At 35.9% G+C, this 24,983-nt stretch overlaps 1 protein-coding gene across 2 annotated transcripts in view; it reads left to right on the top strand.

The window, feature by feature from the left end:
• GABRG2 (gamma-aminobutyric acid type A receptor subunit gamma2) overlaps nucleotides 1–24,983 on the top strand; it is a 76,176-nt gene that overhangs the window by 48,624 nt on the left and 2,569 nt on the right. Inside the window, exons 7-9 of one of the 2 annotated variants that reach the window (XM_087924569.1) lie at nucleotides 15,001–15,153; nucleotides 21,718–21,923; nucleotides 23,887–23,910. In XM_087924569.1, the coding sequence (XP_087780695.1) occupies nucleotides 15,001–15,153; nucleotides 21,718–21,923; nucleotides 23,887–23,910 (383 nt within the window). The remainder of the gene's footprint in view (nucleotides 1–15,000; nucleotides 15,154–21,717; nucleotides 21,924–23,886; nucleotides 23,911–24,983) is intronic. The other variant, XM_026696094.2, reaches the window with a different exon arrangement.

Raw genomic sequence — 24,983 nt, 5'->3', positions numbered from 1 at the left:
TGTTTTATCAATGATCTACAACAAGGGTGTCAAACTCAAGGCCTACAGCCTGAATTCAGCCTGCAGAGTGCTTAAATATGGCCCGTGGGGCTGGCCTGGAAATAGCAAAGGAGCAGCCTGCAGTGCCTTTGGCAGCCAAAAAGTATGCCCCCATACCTGCCCTGCACCCCCTTTTGGCTGGCAGGGTACTGCAGGAGGGTGTCCATCCTGTCTCCTGGCCCCTGGCCAGCCTGCAGAGAACTACAATGCTGATCTGGCCCTTGAAGAAATCCAGTTTGACATCCTAAGCTAAAGTCTCTTCCAAATAATTTTTGCCCAGTTTAAGTGGGTGGTGTATGATGATGTCATACTTTTTGAGGGCTTTCTCATCTGCAACATTAATTTTATTCAAGTATATGCAAAGTCTACAAACTTCAAATCGGCAATTAGTTTTAGATATTATCCAAGTTGTTACAAAATGTTGAAGAATTGAATAGCTGTACATCTCTAGGTAGAACTCCCTTAATATTAACAGCTTCAAATCAGACATGTCTATCCAAAATGTCCCAGTGCTCTGAAAAACTCGATATTATGGTTGACTGGACTTCTGCACAATAAACTGCATGTTCCTGTAGTTTTATATTCAATAGTAACAAAACTAATCTGCAGAAGCAACTCCCCTCCCTGAAATAAAATATTCAGGTGGTAAACTCTTTCAGTGCCAGTCTTATATTGGCAAATTTAAAAAAGGCAGCTGAAGAATACAAACAGCGGTGGGATTCAGCTGGTTTGCACCACTTTGAGAGTACCAGTTGTTAACTTTCTGAGCAGTTTGGTGAACTGGTTTTTGGAAGAACTCATCAGGGAAGAGAACCGATTGTTAAATTATTTGAATCCCATCACTGAATACAAATCATCATTTGTTGTCTGTAATTTTATCTTGTTTTGGAAACGGGTGAGCTTGGCAAGATTTAACCAATGACCCAAATCTTAGAAAAAGTAAAAAACATTAAAGGTTATCTCATTGAAGGTTATGATTAGAATTGACTAGGGAATGCATGATTAAACCCAAATCATCAATTTATAGTAGTTAAGAAAGCAGCTTAGAATGTTGACCCCAAAGGAACCTTTTGCTATGATGAAATTATCGCTTAAAGTCTCCAAGAACATGGCCAAATGACATCAAAATTTTTGTCACAGAGGAGCCAGCAACCTTTCTCCAAAGTTCAGTTCTTTTATTAGGTAAATCAGTGTTCAGTATTTTACAGTTAGGAAGCTGTGGAAAGACCTGTATATGTTTTTAGCTGTAGACAGAGAGAGGTACCAACTGAGCAAAGCAGTCTGAGATTGCATTAATGCTGCAAGTGAACACTTCAAGTAGATTTGCACTTGATGGTGATTCACTGGTTGCTTAACTGCATTATGCTGAATAAACACAGTTTGTTGAGCTCATAAAAAATACTAACCCAAAAGGAAACAAATCAAATTATGATTTCCTGTAGCCTATAGTGTGTGAACTAGTCCAGTGAGGAGGCAACTGTATGAAGAAGTTTAGCAATTCAGAGAACAAAGTTATAGAATTATGACTATATTAAACTGTATGATTATCACTAATTTAATGGAGTTGTGTTTCTCACATTATTGCTACGGAGATAACTCCTTATAATTGTCACCCTTTTGCCTTTTCCATTCTGAATAACTGGAATTACAGACTGTTTATCATTTTAAGATGTACTGTTGTAGATGTTCTGCTGCCGCACAGTAAGATCAACCTGTGTTTTCTTAGACAAGCAGGTGGTATAACAGATGATATTTCCATATGGACTTTTTTGCATTAAATCAGTCCTGCCTTCTGTGTTGTCAACCCATTGACAACATTAATTTATTTCTGGCTGAATTGGTTGCATTTGGAATTGAAAAACAAAGGAACATTTCATCTGTAGCACTGCAGGTTTGAGGAACTTGTTGATAGTCTACTTATCCATTGATGCTGCCTCATCCTGCTTCCCAGTTTTCTTACGTCAGAGGAAGTTATGGGTTCTTCAAGTAAAAAGTTGATTGGATGACTTCACAAGGCTTTCTTCACAGCAACAGCTTAGAGCAGTGTCAAACTCACATCATCACGGTGGCGTCATATGATGTATCAGGACTTTTCCCCCTTCACTAAACAGGGCATGGGCATGGCCAGTGCATGACGCATTCAGCCTGTGGCCAGGAGTTTCAGCCTGTGGCCTGGCTTAGAGAGGTTTTGGTGTTTTTTTTCCTTGTCTTTTTTTTTCATATGACTAAGTAAATTCACATAACCTTTTAATTCCACATTAAAAAGCATCCAGGTTTAATCTGGGCTAAACTGAGTGCTTCAAATTCTAGCAATTGCCTTTTGTGGGGAAATCTAAACAATAGCACTTACACTTATATACCGCTTTACAGGGCTTTACAACCCTCTCTAAGTGATTTACAGAGTCAGCATATTGCCCCCAACAATCTAGGTCCTCATTTTACCTACCTTAGGAGGATGGAAGGCTGAGTCAACCTAGAGCCAGTAGGATTCGAACTGCCAAATTGCAGGCAAATGGCAGCCAGCAGAAGTAGCCTGCGGTAGTGCATTCTAACCACTGCGCCACCACAGCAATCCATGTTCTTTCTTGGGTTTGTTGTTTGCAATGCTTCGATGCTGGATAAGGGGAAGATATAAAGTACACCTAAGCGTAGAGTTCCTATAAAGTGTTATCTGTAGCAAACCTTATTATGCTTGTCCTTCACCATCACAGACAGCAAAATGCTCTTGCATATAACAGAGGTATCATGTCTTGGTGGTTTTTCAGGTTCCTTTGCTCTTTTTTTAAAAAAATTCAACAGAACTAGATAACCATATACAATATGTTCTGGAAATGGAAAGAGGGAGTGCTATCCATTTATTTTTCTTTCTTTATGAAATGTTGATAAGAGAATATTTTGTAGCAACAGTAGGTCTGGATTGGGTACTTTTCTGCCCTCATTTATGGACCCAATGATGAGTTCATTGTGATCTTTGCCATTGTGGGGACAGAGGACGGAAAACGGTTTAAAAAATATTTGTAAGGACTGAAAAGTGTAAGAATTTATAATTTATTACTCAGAATAAAATATAGATGCTTCTTACAGTTTTGGCTTACAAACCTTGGGATAAGGAAGAATTCCAGAACTTTTGCCTTTTATCATTTTCGTGAGTGCCTCACCTCATAAGTGCATAAAGAAAAGTGTGATATTACATTTGTTTTACATTTATTTGTCAGTAATAGTTTTAAAATAACTACATATTTAAGATATTCTTGGAAGTCTTCTGAAATAGTCCAACCTTAAGGACATGTGATGCCATGAAAGTACCCCTTTCAAATATTAAGGAAACAAATGATCAAGACTTTCAGCAATGAGTTGCATAGTGTGCTAAGGGAGAGAGTAACTGCAATCAAGTGTATAAGTGGCTTTTGATAGATCTCATATTGCTAAATGTAAATTGAGCAGTTTGTAATGTTTGCAATCTGGAGCTTCTTCAGCTTTAAGGCATAATTCTTCTTCTGTTCTATAGAACCCATGGATTCAAAAGAGCCTGGTGGGTTCTATTAAAAATTGAAGAGGAAATAAATCACCAAATTCAGCCACAAGAATTTTGTCTTTTAATCAAGAGCTCTGGAATTTTTTTTAACTAACAGATTCTGCCACTGGAATAAGCTTAAAAATCCCTATTCTAAGGAACATTTGATTATGGAACAAGCATGTTTGATCCCAAAGACTACATGCAACCAGTGATAGCAGGCTAAAAAGCATTAGGAAGGATGAACAGATATGTGAATTGAAATATTACACCTTTAAAATATAATATGACTCACAACCTCAAAGCAATTTTCTTAAATGTTATTGGAATAGTAGTGCATTGTGTAGGTTAATTGGGAAGCAAATATTTTAACCAATCTGAGCAACTCAAACAAGAAAAAGGAATTATTCTCTCTAGTGGCTGCTCATTGGAGAGAAAATAAAAGGAGGCATATGCATCTTCATTTGCAGATTATTTACACATTGGTGAATAATGGTATCTTCAGAGCCAGTTCAATCAATATTTAAGTTTAATGCTGAATATTAATGGTCTTTTTTTTTTACAGGCATATTAATCTTCCCAGTACCAAAAACAAATTTCTGGCAAGTCTTTAGTAATCTCCAGGGAAAGTTTGCTCCTTTTGTTCTTACTATTTTTATGGCCAGTTCATTTTTTCTCATATCTTATGTAAATTCTATGTTGAAAATTGTTTGGAACAGATATAACAGTTCTGGATACACCATACTGTTTTATAAGCCTCTTGAGAACTAAATGGGTAAAATATAGCTCAGTGCCATATGTACACACAATCTCCCTCTCTTCTTAGATTTGTGGGCATATGCATTGCCAGGGAGCATATTTTGGAGATCAGCATGATGCTCCTTCAGTCTTAAGTAAGCTGGCTTTGCAGAATGCTTCTATGAATTCTGCTCATGACTAAAATTTCACTCATTTATTGCAACAAATGAAATAGTTCTTCAATGGGGTAAAATGTGAGTCCCTGAACATGAGAGTAGCTACACTGAAGCTATACAAAACTGCAGCACATTATAGAAAGAAATTCATTTACCATAGGAAAAAATGGTATAAAGAATACATTGTTATAATATACAATATGGCAATATTATAATAATACTAATTGCCCAACAATGGTCAATATATAATATATAATATACACTGGACATGTTTTTAGAAATGAAAAGAGTTTCCATGAAAATTCCAATCCATGACAACACACTGTACACAATCTCTTATGTAAGGTTTGCTCTCTCGATGTTGGTTTTGACATAATTTTGTGTCTCTATAGCAATAGCACTTAGGCCTATATACTACTTCACAGCGCTTTATAGCCCTCTAAGCGGTTTACAGAGTCAGCATATTGTCTCCAACAATCTGGGTCCTCATTTTACCAACCTCAGAAGGAAGAAAGGCTGAGTCAACCCTGAGACTGGTGAGATTCAAACTTCCAAATTGCAGATAGTCGGCAGTCAGCAAAAGTAGCCTGCAGTACTGCATTCTAATCACTGTGCCACCGCATCTCTATAACTGAATAAAAGATGCCAATAGAAGGGGATATTCTCAGAGAGCACCAAGGACTACACAAATAGAAGGTGATTTAACATAGGCTTGAGGTTGAGGGGAATATGTTTTCAAACCAGTGATTTTTAACTTAGTTACAATGTCACAGTATACATTAGCTAAATTCAAAAACCTAGCATACATAAAGACTCTGAAATGAATTCCATTGAAACCATTATCAAAGATGTATCACTGTATCACTCCATTACGTAATGAAACCCTAATTGTGGCTTAGATAAGAATACTTGGAAAAAAGACAGGACTGATAGAGGTAACTCTCACATTATGCTAATGCTGGGCAGCTTTCTGCACAGTGGATAGATTTACTGTGTTCCAGTTGTCAGCTGCAGTTTCAGAGATACTAAATATAATGCTAGAAGCAAGGCTTTAAACATGTATCCAATATTTGGATCCAGTTCTTCTAGGTAGGAGAAGCTGATTCTCCTGAGATCTTTCAAGTCAGTTCTCCTCAGCTCCTTTGCAAATAAATTTAAACAAAGCCTGGCAGTGATTTCCATTCTAACCCCTTCCACCAGAAAAAGAGAAGACTCTTTCTGGTGGAGTATTTTTCTTCCTCCTACTCTTTGCAATGTTTTTTAAACCAAACTAATCATAAATGAATAGAACAGCTTTACTTCTTGTTGTAAAAAATAGCAACCAGTTATATAGATCAGGGGTCACTAACCTTTTGGACCTCAGGGACCACTGAACTCATAATTTTAAATCCCGTGGACCAGAGACCCTGGGAAAATCCCCCAAAAAAATCTGCAGGAAAATTCCCCACCCCATTTTACTACTGATCAATCATTCTTTATTTTGGATTGCAGGATACCATCTCCAGCTCCGTTCTCGGGGGGAGAAAGAGAGAGAGACTTTTAGCTTCATGCAAGGAAAGCAGCAGAAGCAGTAGAAGTCTTTCTTTCTCTCCCCCAAATTCCACAAGAAATGAGTTTTTGTGAGACTTGTGCCAGCGCAGCCTCTTGGAGCAGGATGCCTTGCAGTGTCCCATTTCTGTTGGAGTTTGGGGGAGAGAAAGAAAGACTTTTGCTGCTTTCCTTTCATGCAGCCAAAAGCAACAGAAGAAAGAAGTGGAAAGAAGCAGCCCGGTGGTAGGTGAAGTGCATGGGGCAAGTGGAGCAAGTTTCCCCCCTCTGCCCTTTCTTCCCTTCCCTCACTACTTTGTGTTGTTCGCAATGCAAATGATACAAGCCTTGTGTTCCTATGGGCAATGTGGACGATGCAGCCTTGTGTTCCCACGCAGCCTGGATTAATTGCTTTGGGGAGTGCTTTGGGGATGACATTTCTTTGTGGACCACCAAAATTTTCTCGCAGACTACCAACGGTCCCCGGCCCACTGGTTGGCGACCACTGATATAGACCATACCACATGAGTAAATATTAACCTTGGCTACTTAACCAAGTTAGTAAGCTATTTAGCTTTACTAAGTTATTTAATTTGTTGGGGTGATTTTCTTTCAGAGAGTGTTTACTAAGAACCTACTAATTTACCTTCCTAAAGGTGAAAAATAATTCTATCCTTCCCTTTTTCAAAATATACAAATTAACATCTAGCCTTTTATGCACCCTCTCCACTTGCTCCTGTTTGGATCTTTCCCTCTGCTGACCCCAGTTTGCTTTTCCATTGGAGTTATCAAGTCTTGATTTCCCCCTACCCCATTCACCAATTTAATGATGAATTACTTGCAGGTAAAGCTGATAGCTTTTTTCTTCCCCATTGCCTGAACACTGAGGAAGATTTTTATAGACTACCCATGTCTCCATGTTTCTCTTATCTGTTAGGGAGTAGAGCTCAGCTGGATTGATTTGCAGAAAAAAAGCCTGCTTCTTTTTATCTTTTGGGTACTTACAATTAGTCATTTTTTTTTATCCTTATCTCTCTCTCTGTGTGTGTCTCTCTCTCTGTTCCCCCCATCACTTTTTTTTTCTCTCTCTCTCTCTTCAATTTTGTCTGATTCTTGAATGCTCCCTGGACAAATTCCTATAGTTTTCTTGGTAAGTTTTTTTTTCAAAAATGGTTGACCATTGCCTTCTTCTTAAAGCTAAAAAAAATGACTGGCCCAAGATCATATTTGTGCCTAAAATAAGACTATAACTCATGGTTTCCTGACTTCTACCATGATACCTTCACCACTATACCATTGTTGTCATCTTCTTCCTCCTCCTCTTTCCTCTTCCCTAGCCGTCTCTTCCTGCTCATCCTCCTCATCCTCCCCATCCTCATCTTCCTCATCCTCTTTTTCCTCTTCTTCCAATGGCTCCAGACTGGACTTTCTCTCCTCATTTTTATGTCTCTCCTATCTATCTTGTATACAGCATCAGAGCTTTTTACAACTTTTTAAAAATACTTCTAAGTTTTTTTTTTAATGCTTTTCTTCTCCTTGAGACATTATTTTTCTTACCTAGAAGTCACCAATTCCAAAATCCTTAGGGATTCCAACATGTCTAATATGAACAATTTATATTTCTTAATCTCCACCAGTTTGTTCTTTTGGGGGGTTATTTTTCTCTTATTCTAACTTTTTATAGTCTCAGATCTTTGGCATCCAGGTATTATCTATCTATCTCTGTCTCATGTATCTATCATGCCTGTCCATCCACCAGAAAGAACTCATTAACTCTCTTACCAAAATCCTTCCATGTTTCATCAAACTTTTATTCCATCACAACCTTCCTACCATCGTAGCATACAGACAGATCCTGTCTCGGAATGAATCATTTTATCTGAAAATATACTGTGTATATTTGCTCAGATTGTTAACAGAAGCTGATACAAGAAGGAAGAGAAAATGTTGTTGATTTTCCCACTCCCCATTTCCAGGATCCCATTAAAATATATTTATCCAGTTGAATGAACTGAAATTTTAAATAAATCTGTGCCCATCCCTTGCTTTTCTCATTTTTTATCTTTCCACCAGAAAGCAATAGAATGCATTTTAGGACAGCTGGTGTATACATGCCTGCTGATATGCCATGTGGGCATGTGCCAATAGTATAAGCTGGTTCACATCTCTGTAGTGACTCATACTTACTTAAGCTGTTAGACATTTGATCAGTCTTTAAAAACAATTTATTGAATCAATCTGAACCATTTTTTTTCACCACCCAGCTGCTGTTCTGGCACTGCTCATCACTAAAATAAATACAGGGAACTCCTAGCACATGAAGAACATTGATGCCAATTTTTGATGTCTTGATGATTTAATTCCTATTTCAGACTTGCTCATCTTTAGGTACATAAAATAAAAGGAGCAGTTAAGGTTCTTCCTTCAGTAAGGAAAGTTGGCTGGTTGTGAAGACATACATTATGAAAGATGAAAGATGTCTTTAAAATTCTGCTTTGCTCCATTCAGTGGAAGTGAATATCTTGTTAATTCAATTCCAGTTAGTCTATTTTGATCTCGCATTGCAAGTTCATGCTCCATACAGTAAAAAACAAAATATCTAAAATGTTTTATATGCAGACATATTGACATATTAACTATGTTGTTATAATCCTAACAATCTTGATTTCTCTCTATAGTTACAAGAGCTAGTTCATTAATGGACTCACTTAGTACTTTAGTTATCTTTAGAATTCGATGTTGGAAGCATGCAGGCCCTACTGTATATTGATCGGTTAAGGCCATATTTTGCTCTAGCTTTTTTACCTAATGGAATCTGTATGCTATATTCAAATCATTGAACTAGTCCTGTGACTTCTCTATTCTTTCTTTTTGGAGAATGTTTCAGATCCCCTTTACTGTCTATCACATATGTTGCATGGTTCTGTAAATGGAGACAAATTCCTATATGGCTTAATATAATTTGACTTTAAGGATAGCTGAGGCCAGTGAATTGTTGGAGGGCCAAGAAATCAATGTCAAAATATACTGTAGTGACTTCCATGAATGTTCATAGAAAGACCAAGATATAAAAGTACTCTAGGCACATTTGCTCTGTATAGGACTGTCAATTTCATTTTGTGACCCTAGGAGCGTAGATTGACCATAAGTCTGAAAAGAAATGACAAAATTCAGAAAATCATTAAAATAACCACATATTTTCCCTCCCCTGAAAAAATGGAAGATTTCAATTCTATCTATATTTGAGACATGCTCTCACCCATTTTTCATAATTATCTGGCCAATGCAGCCCATAGGTATAAAAACAGGACTGATTGGTGCCCTAGTAGTCTTCACCCAATTCTTCACTTTAGATTACAACTGCTATATATATAGAAGAAAATGTCCACAATCATGCAGGGATTAAAAGTAAATTTTTAATTTGCAGGAATAAAGGATCTCACTTTTTAAAAATATATATGGTGGCACAGTGGTTAGGATGCAATATTGCAGGCTGACTCTGCCCACTACCAGGAGTTCGATCCTGACCAGCTAGAGGTTGATTAAGCCTTCTATCTTTCCAAGGTCAGTAAAATGAGGAGCCAGATTGTTGGGGACAATATGCTTTGTAAACCACTGAGAGAATGTTGTAAAAACACTGTGAAGTGCTATATAAGTCTAAGTGCTATCACTATCTCTGTTTATCTATCTATCTATCTATCTATCTATCTATCTATCTATCTATCTATCTATCTATCATCTATCTATCTATCTATCTATCTATCTATCTATCTATCTATCATAATCAGAGACAATGAAGCAGTGATCTGTCCCTAACCTGGTCCTTCAGCTATTCCTGAACTGGTTCGTGTATTCATCAATGTGTATTCATCATCACCATATCCATTCACTATACAACTAGTAACCCCATTCTTCTCTTTCCTTCCGCCTTTCCCAGCATTAGAGCCTTCTCCAGAGAGCTAGGTCTTTAAATAATTGTCCAAAATGGAGTAATTGGAACCTAGTCATTTGTGCCTCAAGTGAGAACATTTTGTTTGTTTTCATGACTGTCCACATGATTCTCAAGAGTCTTCTCCATCAATAATAAAGATGGAGGGGAAAAAAGAAGAAGCATTTCCCCTCCATAATGGTTCCAGTAGGGATCAAACCACAGTGTATTTACACTGTAAAATAAAAACAAAGGGTAGTCATAAGATGCCTATTTAAGCATCCTATAGCTCAGTGTTGAAGGATCACTGAGCTTCATAGCTTAATCTGGAGACTCTTGGAACCACTTGTGCTCCTATTTTTTTTCTTTCTGTCTTCCTTCATGCCCCTAAGGAAGAACTGAGAAACTTCAGCCTTTGCTTTTCAATTACCCATTAATAAAGTGCCCTTTATGTCACATGTATTAGCAGAAAGCCAATGTACAAAATATATCTTTTGCATCAATGGCATGTATCAATTGAAGCTAAGTACAAATATTTTGTCACTCATTTGGTCTACATTTGCCAAGGTAAATATATAATTATCCTCTATGTTGTTTCTATGGTTGGACAAAAGGCAAGTATAACTGCATTGCCAAAATTAAGGGACTATGCTAAATGTTTTAATATGCTATACATTCTAATCAAGATGTCCCTATAGGTTTATTGTGCTGTGTTAACTGAAGCACTTCATTATGGCTTTAACCAAATGCCATAGCAGCCTTCCCAGGCAAAAGCACAATTTTTAATTTCAAAAGCACACTGGTCCAGTTGTTGCTTTGAAAAAGGATTTGAGTGGTGAATATTAAGTTTGTATACACTGGTGACTGGAGGCAGGTGTTTGTTTTCATTGTGAAGACCACTACACAATAAAACAGCTTGGTGTCTGCTTTACTGAGTTACAGATGTGATGCCAAACATTGGATTCTGTTGTAAAACTGCTAACTGAATGAACAGTCTTATTGTTGCAACTGAAACATTCTTACTCTTTTTATGCTTGGGTCAATGTTGTGATGTTTTTTGTTGTTTCATACTTTCTCCTGAATTTTTTTGGACTGAAAGGCAAGCAAGCTAAAATGTAAATGGAATTCTGCTAGAAGGAAGAGAAGGATTTGAGCTGCAATACAAACAGGATTAACAGTTTAAAATAGTCATAATAATGTATACGTCTAAGCATTAGGGCTGTGAGAAGCTTTGGTTTGGATGCTTTGGTTTGAATCAAATAATTCCTTTGAATTGAATGTTTGCATTGAATTACCAAATCAATTTGACTGACAAATCAAGTCAATTGATTCCAATCTGATGTAAATATGTGTTAGAATTTTGCAAAAGTGCAAACAGACATTTAATTTGATCAAATATTTGAATCAAATTGATATAATGGCTTGAATTGCACAGTTCAATCAAATTGAATTTCAATCAATATGTCTTTGAACTGAACATTGTGGTTGAGCAAGGTTTGTGGCTAATTCACACACTCCTACTAGCATATCTCTTCAGAATGAAGTTCCTCTTCATTTGCAAGCCCAGGCCTATGCCAAACTGTATAGGGTTGCAGCTATATATTGCAAAATTTAAAAAGGGTATTATATTTTGATAAATTAGGTTTGGTTTTGCAAGCCAGCATGTTATTAGGAAATTAAGTGCATCTAGATGGAACTTATATAGTTTTTGTTAGTGTGGAAGTAATATTTCAAGTTATTTTTCTGTGAAGTATTGTCGATACAATTGATGTTTGTGGACATTGTTTTGCTTTTCATAACATGGAGAGTCGATTGTTCTGAACTGCAGACATTGTCCTTTGTGGTGAATTTGCATGAACAAACAAACATGGAATGTTAGAGAACCTGATAGATTTCTCAACATCTCATTTGATGCACCAATATCTTCTGCTTCAGCAAGGATCCCATTATTGGATTGCACAGTTTTTCTGATAAATGACTATTTATTCCCAGAAACCTTTGAAAGTATGGTTCTTTTAGTCGCCCCTAAAAGAGCTATACAGTAGAACCTCTGGTCACGAACGCTTCTGACCATGACCAAATTGAGTTCCAACCCAAAAATTCACAATTTTTTTTCCCACGGCTGATTTCCCCTTCCGTACCATTTTTTTTTTTTTTGTAAGCATCAAAATTCCAAAATTAGGTTCATGTCATGACCAAATTGGGTTGCGACCAAAGTTATGGAACAAATTATGGTGGTGACCAGAGGTTTTATTGTACTTTCAAACAGATCTGGGAATAAACATTTTCCTCTTGCATAAAGGGGTTTTCTGTGGCTACCATAAATCTTGTTGGTTAGGACATTCAAGGGATAGATGAATCTGTCAGTCAATTTTGCTTAATTGCTCAGTTTTGTGAGGCATTTTGTTTTTAGTATAAAAATAATTAAATAATGGAATCTCCTATAAATTTGGAAAGAATAAATACTCACGTAAAAATTCACATGAGATAGATTTCTCAATCATTCCATAAAAGCAATTCTCAGATAAATAAACAAACCCTAAAGCAGAGGGTGAGAAATTGAAAAAAATCTTAAAGGAAACACATATTGTAAATGAATAAAAAAATCAGTATATTCTAGATACCTGCATTTATGACAAAATTTGGTTTCAGATATGATTTGGTGCTTTTATTTAAATCAGGTCAGAGTTTATTTGCTTCATCTCAGGGCAAATATTGATCTTTGTGTGTATGGCAAGTGGTCAAAGGATTAAATTTGTAGGAACATTTACAAAAATAGGTTTTGGAATTAGACTCTTCAGTTTTAGGCTTTTGAAACATGAACAAAGTCTGACATTTGTTTACTTGGGTCAAAATTAAATGACATTTTTATCACAATTATTGCAACTGTGGGAATAATCGTACCAAATTTCACATAAGTGAATTGTGAGTTTTAATTATAGGTTTGTTTGGTTTTGTGCATAAACGACTTTGCAGTAAAATATTATTAATTAATCTTCCCCTTACCAACGGTCAATGCCAGGGAATTATAAGGTGGGAAGAGGCACTGGCTTCCAACCTCTTTAAAAAATATATGCCAAAATCCATAGGATTCCTGCACCATGAACCTAGCAATCAGCAGGCAGAATTGCTAATCTAGGAGGGGGAAATAACTCCTTAGTAAGCTACTTGGAAAACAGAGGTGGAGGAGTTTTGTTGGATATGTACCAAACCTTTCTTGATATTTTCTTTGAACATATCTATTTAAGCAAATACAGGTAGTCCTCGAGTTATGATCACAATTAAGCCCAAAATTTATGTTGGTAAGTGAAACATTTGTTAAGAGAGTTTGCCCCATTTTATGATTTTTCTTGCCACAGTTGTTAAGTGAATCATTGCATGTGTTAAGTTAGTAACATGCTTGTTAAGTGAATCTGGCTTCCCCATTGATTTTGCTTGTCAAAAGGTCACAAAAGTGGATCACATGACCCTGGACACTGCAACTATTGTAAATATGAATCAATTACCAGGCATCTGAATTTTGATCATATGACCATGGAGATGCAGCAAAGGTTTTAAGTGTGAAGAACATTCATAAATTACATTTTTCATTGCTGTTGTAACTTTGAATGGTCATTAAATGAACTGTTGTGAGTTGAGGACTACTTGTATTTCAATTTGCAATGGTTCCTCAACCTCACTAAACTAGTTATTTGCTGATGGATTTTTTTGGCTGAGACCTTATAGCCCTATGAGTGGAAAATTAATGGATTAGTTTGTTGTTGACTTTGATCATTTTCTCCTTTTATACCCTACGGTGCAATTTAAAGAGAGATTAAAGAGTGCTTTCCTGAGAACTGAGACACAATGTTTAACTTCTGGAAATAAATCTGATAAAGAATTTCATGCATTCTTTATATCATGACTCGTTGTTTTCAACCTGAGTCTATAGCATCTGTTTCTGCAGCGCCCCAATCTTTTAAATTGTTCCCAAAGCCTCACAACTTACTTTGTTGCTCTAGAGGGCATCTACTTTGCATTGTTAAGCCACAGGTTTTGTCCTGGTCAACATTGACGGTCATCTCAGGCTACCACAAGATGATGGCAAGAAAGCTGTGCAGACAACTCTTAACATTTTGCTGCCATCTAGTGATAAGATGTACTTTGCAGAATTGGCGTGGTATAGTTTTAGAGGTATCTGAATCAATACATGCCTTTTAATTGAATGCTCTGCCCTAACCTCAGGGCACATGTAATTCTGTGAAGCCAGCACAGTCAGATAAAAATATTACTAAAAAACCCCGGGTCTTTACTTGGTTAGTAGTTATATATGCATTTTTTTCTTTTACATCTGGCCAATTGCCTCATTCTTCAAAATTACATAGAAACAGTATGTGCCCATAGTCTTCTAGCATGGGATTGTTTTTATGGAAAGAGCCTGAAAAGAGAGAATCAGTTCCAATCTGAATCCCAGGATGCATTAGAATCTGTCCCCTTCAGGAGCACACCAGCTTTTTTTTTTTTTTTTTTTACTGAAGCTCTTAACTGAAACTGATGCGTTCATGAGGAAAAAAAAATGAATCAAAGGGAAAAGAAAACCAAAGGAAGAAAGGTTATAAGAACCAGGGTGAGTTGAATGGGACGATCTTGTGGAGTTAAAGTTAAAATAAATAAATGAAAACAAGAGCAAGTATATTGAAATTGATTGGTTAGTCACTAACCTGACATTGAAGGATATGCCGTCCATGGAGAAATGTAAGTTAAGCTGGCTGGATATGATATACTCCACTTTGCTATCATTTGCTAGCTTGTGGTAGATAGGAGGTTAATTGCACACTGATTATCTAGACTCATTGAAATTAATGAAGCAATTCTCTTAAATGTATGTGGATCAGTGATGGAGGTACTCTTGCACAGTTTTCAATTAACTTTCTAGTCCAGCTGGAAGGAACAAAGGTCCAGTGAAGGGAGATGGGAAAAAAAGATTTGGCACTGAGAAATTCACTTGCCTTGGGTCCACTGTGCAATGCATCAATAGACAGTAATTTGAGTGTATAATGTATTGTGTGTATCTGTATCTCTTTATATACATTTTACAGGAGACTATGTGGTGATGGCGGTCTATTTTGATTTAAGCAGAAGGATGGGCTATTTCACCATTCAAACATATATCCCCTGCACACTCATTGTAGTGCTCTCCTGGGTTTCTTTCTGGATTAATAAGGATGCTGTACCAGCTAGAACATCTTTGGGTAGGTCATTGCTTCTTTATCTTTTTAGTAGTCATAACCTCTGTAAAAATGTGTTAGCTTATACAAATTGCCTAGATGTGTGGATCCAACATGACATACATTTAGAATGCTGCTTTAAAACTTTTGCCCTATTAAAATCTAGAAAAGCACAATCTAATGCTCTCACTGGAATTCTCCAAATTGGCTCCAAGAAGTTCAAAATTCTATTACTTTCAGATCAGCAGACTAGAAATGAGAAAGTTTGTAGTTTTGTTTCTCTGTTCTCTTCCTGGCCTTGCTTTTTTTTAAATATATACTTTTATTTATAAGCAATGGGAGAACATCATTTTGACTGAGCCAGGAGAATTTCTAGGACAAAGTTCTGGTATGGTATGTTTAATACCCTTAGCTCCCTCCCCCCATTTTATTTCTTCTGCTAACCTTTTTATTTATTTATTTATTTGATTTGTCAATCACTTACAAGATAATAGGTATACGTATAAGCATGAGTAAGATACAGGAAATAGGTACAAATAAATGGGAATAATAGGACAGGGACAGTAGGCACGATGGTGCATTTATGCATGTCCCTTACAGACCTCTTAGGAATGGGGTGAGGTCAATAGTGGATAGTTTGAGGTTAAAGGAGTGGGAGTTAGAGCATGTAACAACAGAGTCCAGGCATTGACCACTCTGTTGCTGAAGTCGTACTTTCCGCGATCAAGTTTGAAGTAGTTTACATTGAGTTTGTATCTGTTGTGTGCTCTTGTATTATTGTGGTTGAAGCTGAAGTAGTCATTGACTGGTAGGACATTGTAGCAGATAATTTTATGTGCTAGTCTTAAGGTGGTGTAGTTCAAGATTGTCCAAGCCCAAAATCTCAAGCCTGGTGATATAGGGTATACTGTTGTGAACAGAAGAGTGTAGTAGTCTTCTCGTGAAATACTTCTGGACTCGCTCAATTGTATTAATGTCCAATATACAGTGCGGATTCCAGACTGAGGAGCTATATTTGAATATTGGTCTAGCAAATGTTTTGTATGGTCTAGTTAGCAATTCAATATTTCCGGAGGAGAAGCTTCATAAGATTAGGTTTACAACTCTTAATGCCTTTTTGGCAATGCTGTTACAGTGAGCTCTGGCACTTAGGCCATTTGATATGAGAACTCCAAGGTCCTTGACAGAGTGAGGATCATCAATGAGGTCATATCCTCCGAGTTTGTATTTGGTGTATTGATTTTTTTTACCAATGAGTAAGACAGAACATTTGTTGGTTGAGGTTTGGAGTTGCCAATTGTTTGACCATTCAGACACATAATCAAGGTCGCTTTGAAGGACAGTAGCATTGTCTCTAGTGTTGAATAGTTTTACGTAGTCCGTGAAGAGAATGCAGTTGCTTATAAGGTGATCGCAAAGGTCATTTATATAGAGTATAAAGAGTGTGGGTCCTAAAATGCTGCCTTGGGGGACATCGCTGTTAACTGGAGCAGGGTTTGATATAGTACTCCCTATTTTTACTATTTGTTGCCTTTTTGACTGGAATGCAGTAATCCACTTATGAAGGGATCCAGAAATGCCATAAGAATTTAGTTTTAACAATAGCACAGGATTTCCAAATTAAGTTCCCAACTCTGAAAAGATTCATTCTTGTGGGCTGGAAAGAGCCTGGGTCCAATGTAATATTCCTCTTTCTTGTATGGAATACTAAACTAATTGGTCTACGTTTACAGAATAGCAATATCTTAATTATAATAAATACTTTTTTTATGTGTTATAATTTGTGTGTCTCTGAGTCAGTTTTTGACTCCTGGCAACTACTTGAACAATTCCTTGCAGTGTTCTTGGCAAAGTTTTTTTGGGAAATAATTTGCCCTTGTCTGCTTCCTAAGCTGATAGAGAGAGTGGCTTGGCCCAATGTCACCCAGCTAGTTTTCCACTTAAGGTGGGATTAGAACTTGTGGTCTCCCAGTTTCTAACCTGATCCCTTTAACCACTACACCAAACTGGTTCTCCAATATACATTATCTCCAAATTATTTTCAAGAGCATTGTATACAACATTAGACAGACTTAACAATAGTTTAAACTGGGAAAACTATGAGCATCCTAGATCAAACCAAGTCCAAAAATGGTAGAAAATTCCTGAAAGACTAGCATTCAGACAAATTGTCCATCAGAAGAGACATAAACAACATCTACATACCATGCAAAAATGACAACCAAAAAGCCCAAAAGGAGAGATGAAAACACTTCCCCTGCAGCAATCAACATCCAGATGAGCAGAGGTTAACACCAGAGCAACAATCAAGAAATAAAGAACACCCCAGTCAAGGAATTATCAACTCAGACAAACAAGCTAACAGTAAATTATAACCTAATCCAAGATCACCAAGATCACTCCCATTTACCCTGAGAGGCAAGCCGCTAGCATATTTAATGAGAACAAAACTCACTCCCTTGTAGCACTGATGTTGTTACTTAGTTTGGTAATGAAATCTCTGCAACAAAGCGTCCAAGCTCACAGAGCATCAAGGATCCCGCAATAGTGTTGCAATCAGATTTCACTGCCTCTATATGCCTTGATTTGCTCATTCAATAAGCTATATGATTCACTTTATCTATGGTTATAGTATATTGTCAACATTTGATATTTGATCAATATAGTAAAACAGAAGATGTGGTGTTAGAACCTGATCTTCAGCCAAAAAAGAAAATTTATCCCCTTTCTTTCAGAGGTTATTGTGTGGAAATGTTGCCCTATATATTTACATCTTTGTGAACATATTTTAGAGTAGATATGATTGAGATGTTTACATATACCAGCAACCCATGCATAGATTTAAAGGAAACATGGCTGTCTGGAAGCTCAATCAATGTCCACTAAGGGAGAAAATTCTCTAAGACTCATGCCATGATTATGATGATTGCTTAGCTTGTTCTGAAGTATTGGAACCCCTGCTCATATGTACTAAGGGCTTCCCAATAAAGAGTGGAATTAAATGGTTCACATCCCCCCCCCCATCATTCATGGTGGGGGGGAATCTCATGGGATTCTGCTGGCTAATCATACACTTTTATTTCTGATAGTTATGTTTGTCATCAGTATGACTATATTGGTATAGGTGTGCGGAATCTTCCATGTGAAGCAGAATCTTGGGTCAATCAGTACATTGTGACTGCACTCTTTTAATTGCTGCCAAACCCATGGTTGCTGTACACTGTAGCTGGTCCATATGTCATTAAGGAGGTGGAAGTTATCTTGGTATGAATTGATGTATTCTTTACCTATGTTTTAAGGAGGCTCATCTGAATACCTCTATTTTTATTAAAAAAAGATAGTTACAAAGGCAATATTCCCTTTGTAAACTTTATGAATTAGAACAAAAAGTCAGAGATTCTTCATTCAGCAAAGTGGACCTGGTATTTTATCCATCCATAACAAGGATTCTAACTATATTTACTTGAATGCAGAGTGAACATCTCCCTGCCAGCTTTTTAAAAAAAAAATAATTTCGGAAGATTATGGGTAAAGCTCATGACAATCATGAGTGAAACAATATGATAAACAATACAAGAAGGGTTACCTTCCCACCCTCCTTGTGCGTTTGAACTGATGAAGAAAAACTTCTGAAGGGATTAGTAACTCATGACTTGCTGTCAGAGAAGAATATTCTATCTTTGAAACCTTTCCTTGATCCAAAATGTATCTAAGCCTTACCATAGCTGAACATATAGTTCAGAAGTACAATTTATTTCTGAGAATGCAAAGAACAGAACACAGTACTTAAAAACACATGGAGAGAAATGTGGCTTGAAATTTGAAATCAGTTGACTCTATCAAAACTGTACTGTCAAATGTTCTGAAATTCCACCATGTGGTATTCCATGCCCTTGAGCTATTCCATTTGTAAAGTGGATGTCAAATATTAATAGATGTTTAAGATATAATGAGTTTTAGTTTCCGTCAAAAGCAGTGATGTAGTTTAAAATGCATATATTACCCATACATGTACCCAAGTCTGAACCAGTTATTCTTTTTTTTTTTTTACAAAAAATATGGATGTTTATGCTAGAGAAAAAGGAACAATGATTGCCATAGGCAATATCCATTTGTGAGTAAGTTTTTTTAAAGTTTTCCCATTAGTCTAATTGGTGGGTGCATCCAATGGAAATATGAAGTCAATAGGTTATTAGAACAAAATAAGTTTCAAGGATATCGTGATATGTTTGTTCACTCATAATTAGAGAATAAGAAGATTGGATTGAAATAACAATATGTATTTCCCTCTTTTGGGAAATCAAAGCCAAAATACACGTGTGTCTGTTTTCATATGCATAGTGCAAGTTTTTTAAAAAACTTATCCTTATGGCTAGAAAACTTTCTTCTTTACTTTGCTTCCAAATTAACAGTCTGATTCTGTATCAGTCTATTTTCTATTCAAGTACAGGGAATTACAGAGAATCTGGCTTTCCATTAAAGATTTTGATATTAAACTTGAGAATGGACTCTTTTTTTCTGTTATTAAAACTTCGTATTAGCCCAGTTCCTGGGGTTTATAGAGTTCAACCAGTAAAACTTCATGTACCATTTCATTGTTTGTTTGTTTTAAACTTAGCCAGAGTAATATACCTTGGCAGTTTTTTCAACTTCATCATAGCAACTGCTCAGATTTTTGTTATAATTTTTTTAGAAATTCACAAACAAATGAACACAGCAGGAGCTAAAAATGTGATTGAAAGCCATGATAACGATGATGTTGACAATGATACATTTTCCTGTTGGTCATTTGGGGAGAAACGCATATTCTTTCTTGTCTTCTCAGCAATTCAAGAAGATTGATTAAAAGGTTTTTTTCCCTGAATGTTTGGGGGTGGGGGAGGTGAAGACAAAAGTGATGTGGGATGCTTTAAAATAGTAGCTATTACAACCTATAAATGCTCATTTTGGATAAGCATTCACATTGAGAGAGTTCTACAGTTCACACTTTACCCAGGCAAGAGCTTTATGGGTTGAGAAGATAAATTCCATCATTTTAAAATGCCCATAGTTTTGCTATCTAGATACTTTAGGACCATTAATTTTGCCAGAGGACAGGAGGATAAAGCCAAGCTATTCACTTCTTGCCAACGTGCCTACCGTTCCTGTCCTATTGTTTCTTTTTTTTTCTTATATGTATCCATGTATTCATAATTATGTTTTTACTTATACCTATTATCTTGTAAATAGTTGACAAAAATAAATAAATAAAAATAACTGTGTAATAAACAGCATAAAATAGCAATTAACTCTTTAGGTTAAAAGCCACCTTCCAGACAGTGCAGGATTAGCTGCTCACAAGATGGACCTGAATAGAATTTGCTTCCCCATCCCCAGCACACACTAATCCTTGTTTTTCTAGTTCTGTATTATTGCATTTGGCTGACTAGAACTAGGGCTTTGTTGTAGAAATTGGCCACAAACTAATTACATTCAGTAGGAATCATAGAGGAGGAGACACTAAAGACATCTGCAAGTATGCAAAAACAAATAATGGTTTGTCAAGATTTACTCTACTCTCCCTTTCACAGTTCATGGTATAGGCATATTATAGCAAACATCCTGAGGCATTAACACCATGGATAACACTCACAAGGGAGACTGATTACAAGGGATCTGAGCACTATAAGTTGCAGATCTAAATAAGCCTAACAAAGCAAGCAAGCAACTATACTGTTTTCTTGTTATCCTTTGGGAGATCAACTCAGAAAGTTGAAGGAAGAATCATATTAATAAACATTTATTTAGCTGCAGATCTGTTTATTTAATTGAAGCATGCTGCAGGTTGGATCCAATGAATCCCAAAGCTAAGCAAATCTGTTAAATACAATTAATAAGTTTTCTTATTTTTCTAAACTTCTGAATATGAAGCCATTCTATATTTGGCAATGATTATTTTTAAATTATATGAAAATTATAACTTTCATTATATGAAAATTCATACAGCTTTTTCTACACATTTTTGCATGTCCCTTTTATGTGCAGATTCCTCTACATTGGGGTGTTTGTAGATTTGGGCATATCTGCATTTATTATCTGGATAAAATGTACATGTACATTGAGAGTCAATGTTGTGTAGTAGATAAAGTCTTGGAATTTGATTTTTCTATTAACTCCAACTTTTAGTCCTCCATCAGTCAAACCACTCTTAGTCACAGAAGCTTATTAGGTGACCTTGGGCCAGCCATCTTGAATCTTGAGAGAGAGAGAGAGAGAAAGAGAGAGAGAGAGAAAGAGAGAGAGAGAGAGAGAACAGGTGTGCTTGCATCAAAAATCAAGTGATTTTATTCCAATCTTGTTTTAAATTGTATTTTATTCCAATTCCATTTAAACTTTTTGTTGGATTTTAGTAATAATTTGTGTTTCAAATTCTGTACTTTGATATGGCCCATGGGCTAATCAGTAAAGTTAACTAACTAACCAAAAATCAAATGAATTGATTTCGGTTTCCATCTCTGCTGCATGTCCTGCTTGACAAGCATGGGAATTCTCTACTCATGCAACAATATATTTTCTGTATTTTTCTGTTTGTTTCTGTTTTCTCACTAGGTATTACAACTGTCCTGACAATGACCACTCTCAGTACCATTGCTCGCAAATCTCTTCCCAAAGTCTCTTACGTGACAGCAATGGATCTCTTTGTATCAGTGTGCTTCATTTTTGTTTTTTCCGCACTGGTGGAGTATGGGACTCTTCATTATTTTGTTAGTAACAGAAAGCCAAGCAAGGATAAAGACAAAAAGAAGAAAAATCCTGTATGTATTTTATTGAAATATATATAATGTTATAAACCCTGATTTTAACCATGTTTTCCAGAAATGAACCCTTTCTTGTTTTTTTTTAATAGCTATATCAGAACAGAAAGTGTGTGTAGAAAATTTGCTTTAATAACCAGGCAAGAGTAGGACTGTAAATGTCAGATCTTCTTAGTGTCCAATATAGAACAAAGATAGACCATAGATGGAGATCCAAAAGAAATGGGAATGAGGGAATCCTTATAAAAGCACATTGAAGTGGATATGTTGGAAATGATGAGACAAGTCAAAAACGTAACAGTACACTCATTTTTTACTGACTCCACCTTCAGTACTGCTCAAATTTTGTGGAGCAATCAGATAGATCATGCCAGAATTGCACTCTGAAACTTTTCTTATGGCCACTCTGAAAGACCTTACTTATTCTCTTTATGGCTATCTCAGAATCTTCAATTTATACTGACAGATTAAAAGAAACAAGGGTGGTACTTTGCATGGGTTGCTCATTATAAGATCGTATATCATTTATTTTAATGTATGTCAGTGGACATACATTTAGACATTGTTCTTCAAGTCCTGCATTCCTAAGCATAGAAATTTCTTTTCGGAACAGATACGATTTGTAGATCTGGAAGCTTCAATATTTCTTCTCCAATATAGATCTTGTTAACCCCAAGAGTATAGAATTAACTTAATAAGGTTGGAGGGAAAAGCTGTAGAATGTATGTATTATGAATTTTAATTTTTTTAAAAAAGTATGTCTTGTCTATTTTTTCCTGATTATCATCCTTCCTTTTTTAATGGTCTATACTATCTCCCTATTTTTCTTTTTACTTTCACTTGTTTATCATTTGTGTGTTTTGTTAATACAATGTGAAATTGTCCTCTTGTTAAAAATTACACATTTGTTAGTGAGTTTATATGTGCTTATCTGCTTCAAGGATTCATTCTATGTTAAAACAGTTAAGCCAGATCACTAGCAAATATTGTGTCCAATGTGTCACTATTGGGTTAAATATAATATTCATGGACCTACTCCTCAGATGCCAGGCAGAACAAGTTTAATTTCCATAAACTTTTGAAATGAAGACAGCAATCTATAGTCAATGCATTTAAATCATCATAGAAGAACTCAAACTCTGTATGAGGTCAGAAAGAGCTCTAACTTGAGAGGAAAATAACTGAAGTGAGATCCTCTCTCCTTAGTCCTCTGAAAGCTTCAGTGCTGTTCCTTTCCTGACAGCAGAGTTCTGACAGATGTAAATGTGGATGGACTAACAATGGAAGATTTTAGACTAGTTGAGTCTCCAAACTCTCCATCTCTCAAGAATATCCCTGGTCAGGAATCAAACAAACAAACAAACCAGGCTAGACTTAATCTAATGGAAGGAAAATTATTATTATTTACTAGTATTATTTTAATGGTGGGAAGGGTAACAAAGACTGCTGTTTCATAGTAGAAAGAGACTTGATATTTCATAGCTTTGTGTCTGTTTAATTTTTTTAAAAGTAGAACAGCTTCAAAGTCATTGCTCAAAGTACAAGATAATGTTTTATATACATAAGATTTTCTGCTTTCTTCAACCCATGTTGTGAACTAGCATGTAGAAAGACAGTGGATTGAAGAAGAAAAACAAGAGAGGATGGGTGGGGAAGGAAGATCAGTGCTTAGAAATCTGATCAAGTTATCTTCAACTGCTAAATGCTTACTGACAAATCATAGCTTTCTTAGTTTTAGAAATAGCTTAAATAAGAATTCCAAAATGTGTAATTTTGATTCTTTTTTACATACTTTCTTGCTTAGTAGTCTATTTTAAATCATTTTTCTGTTGGTTTTCTTTTAACTTGCTATAGTTTCAAATAGAATCTTTAATTTAAACTACTTTTTGTCTCCTTTTCCCCTCTTGTTCTTTTCTTTAATTTAAAAATTCTGATTTATTTATTTTTGTCTACAAAACCAAAGCTTCTCCGGATGTTTTCATTCAAGGTATAATATTTTTGGAATAGAAATCCACTGCATGTGACTGCTGAACTGAACAATTAGAGCTGCACTAGTGGTTTATAAAATAATTTGTGCATTCTACTTGAAAAGGCCTTATGGTGAAGTAGAATGGATAATATTTAGAAATGAGCATCAAGATGATTCAGCAGCCCAAACACTTATTCACTGCTGTTTTGAACTTATGCTAAGTTCAAAGGATTTGAATATTTGGATCCGCATGCATGAAGAGATCCTTGTAGAATATCCAAAACATCAATATTACTCTTTCACTCTTCTTACGTTATCCGTGGAATCCAATCCAGTGTAATAAAAACACAGGAACACACCATAAATTCTTTTAGAATTTATTTCTAAGCTTTAGTGATACCTTCTGAAGATTTGCTAGCCAGAAATCCTTCAAAGATGCAAAATATTGGATGCCATTGGATGATCTTATAATTATTCTTACATATGCCAGCAGAGTTTTGAAGGCTATAACATGCTTATATTTACTACTGTCACTAGCTCTCAAAATCCAGAGTGGAAAATACAGGGTAGCTGTATGTCATTGTTAAATATGACATAGAATTCTGAAATAGATAACTTTTAAAATATCCAAGTAACAGATTAAATGAAATATTGAAATGATCCTAATACATTTGAAATATTTTTTACTGTCTCTAGCCTTTATTTTAATAACATTTTTTTAAAAAAATATTTCATATGCTAGCTGCTGGTTTTAAGCAGTTTTTCCCGCTCAAAGGGTCAAAAATCATTATCAGTAAAATGTTATTGAAGTGATTGAACATATACAGCTGCCATATTTTGACATGATGAAGCTTTTAGCTAGTGGACAGTTGTTAAATGAAAACTGCATGTTATAGGAATGCTCACTTCCAAAGATTATTAAAAGCATCACCTAACCTATGTACAAATAATTCATCTGGTAGTATTCCACTTCCCAGTAACCAATTTTAGCTTATTTCACTATGTAGAAATATAAAGCATCAACTTTCAAATTGATGGGGAAACAAATGTGATCACTTTCCTCTATTGAACAGTCATTTTATAGCTAACAA

The sequence above is a fragment of the Pseudonaja textilis genome, chromosome 2, assembly GCF_049901715.1.
Source record: "Pseudonaja textilis isolate UNSWEBS1 chromosome 2, rPseTex1.2, whole genome shotgun sequence".
In the NCBI taxonomy this organism is placed as follows: Eukaryota; Metazoa; Chordata; class Lepidosauria; order Squamata; family Elapidae; genus Pseudonaja; species Pseudonaja textilis.
The sequence above is the reverse complement of the archived record's forward strand: the minus strand, read 5'-3'. Positions and strand labels throughout refer to the sequence as shown.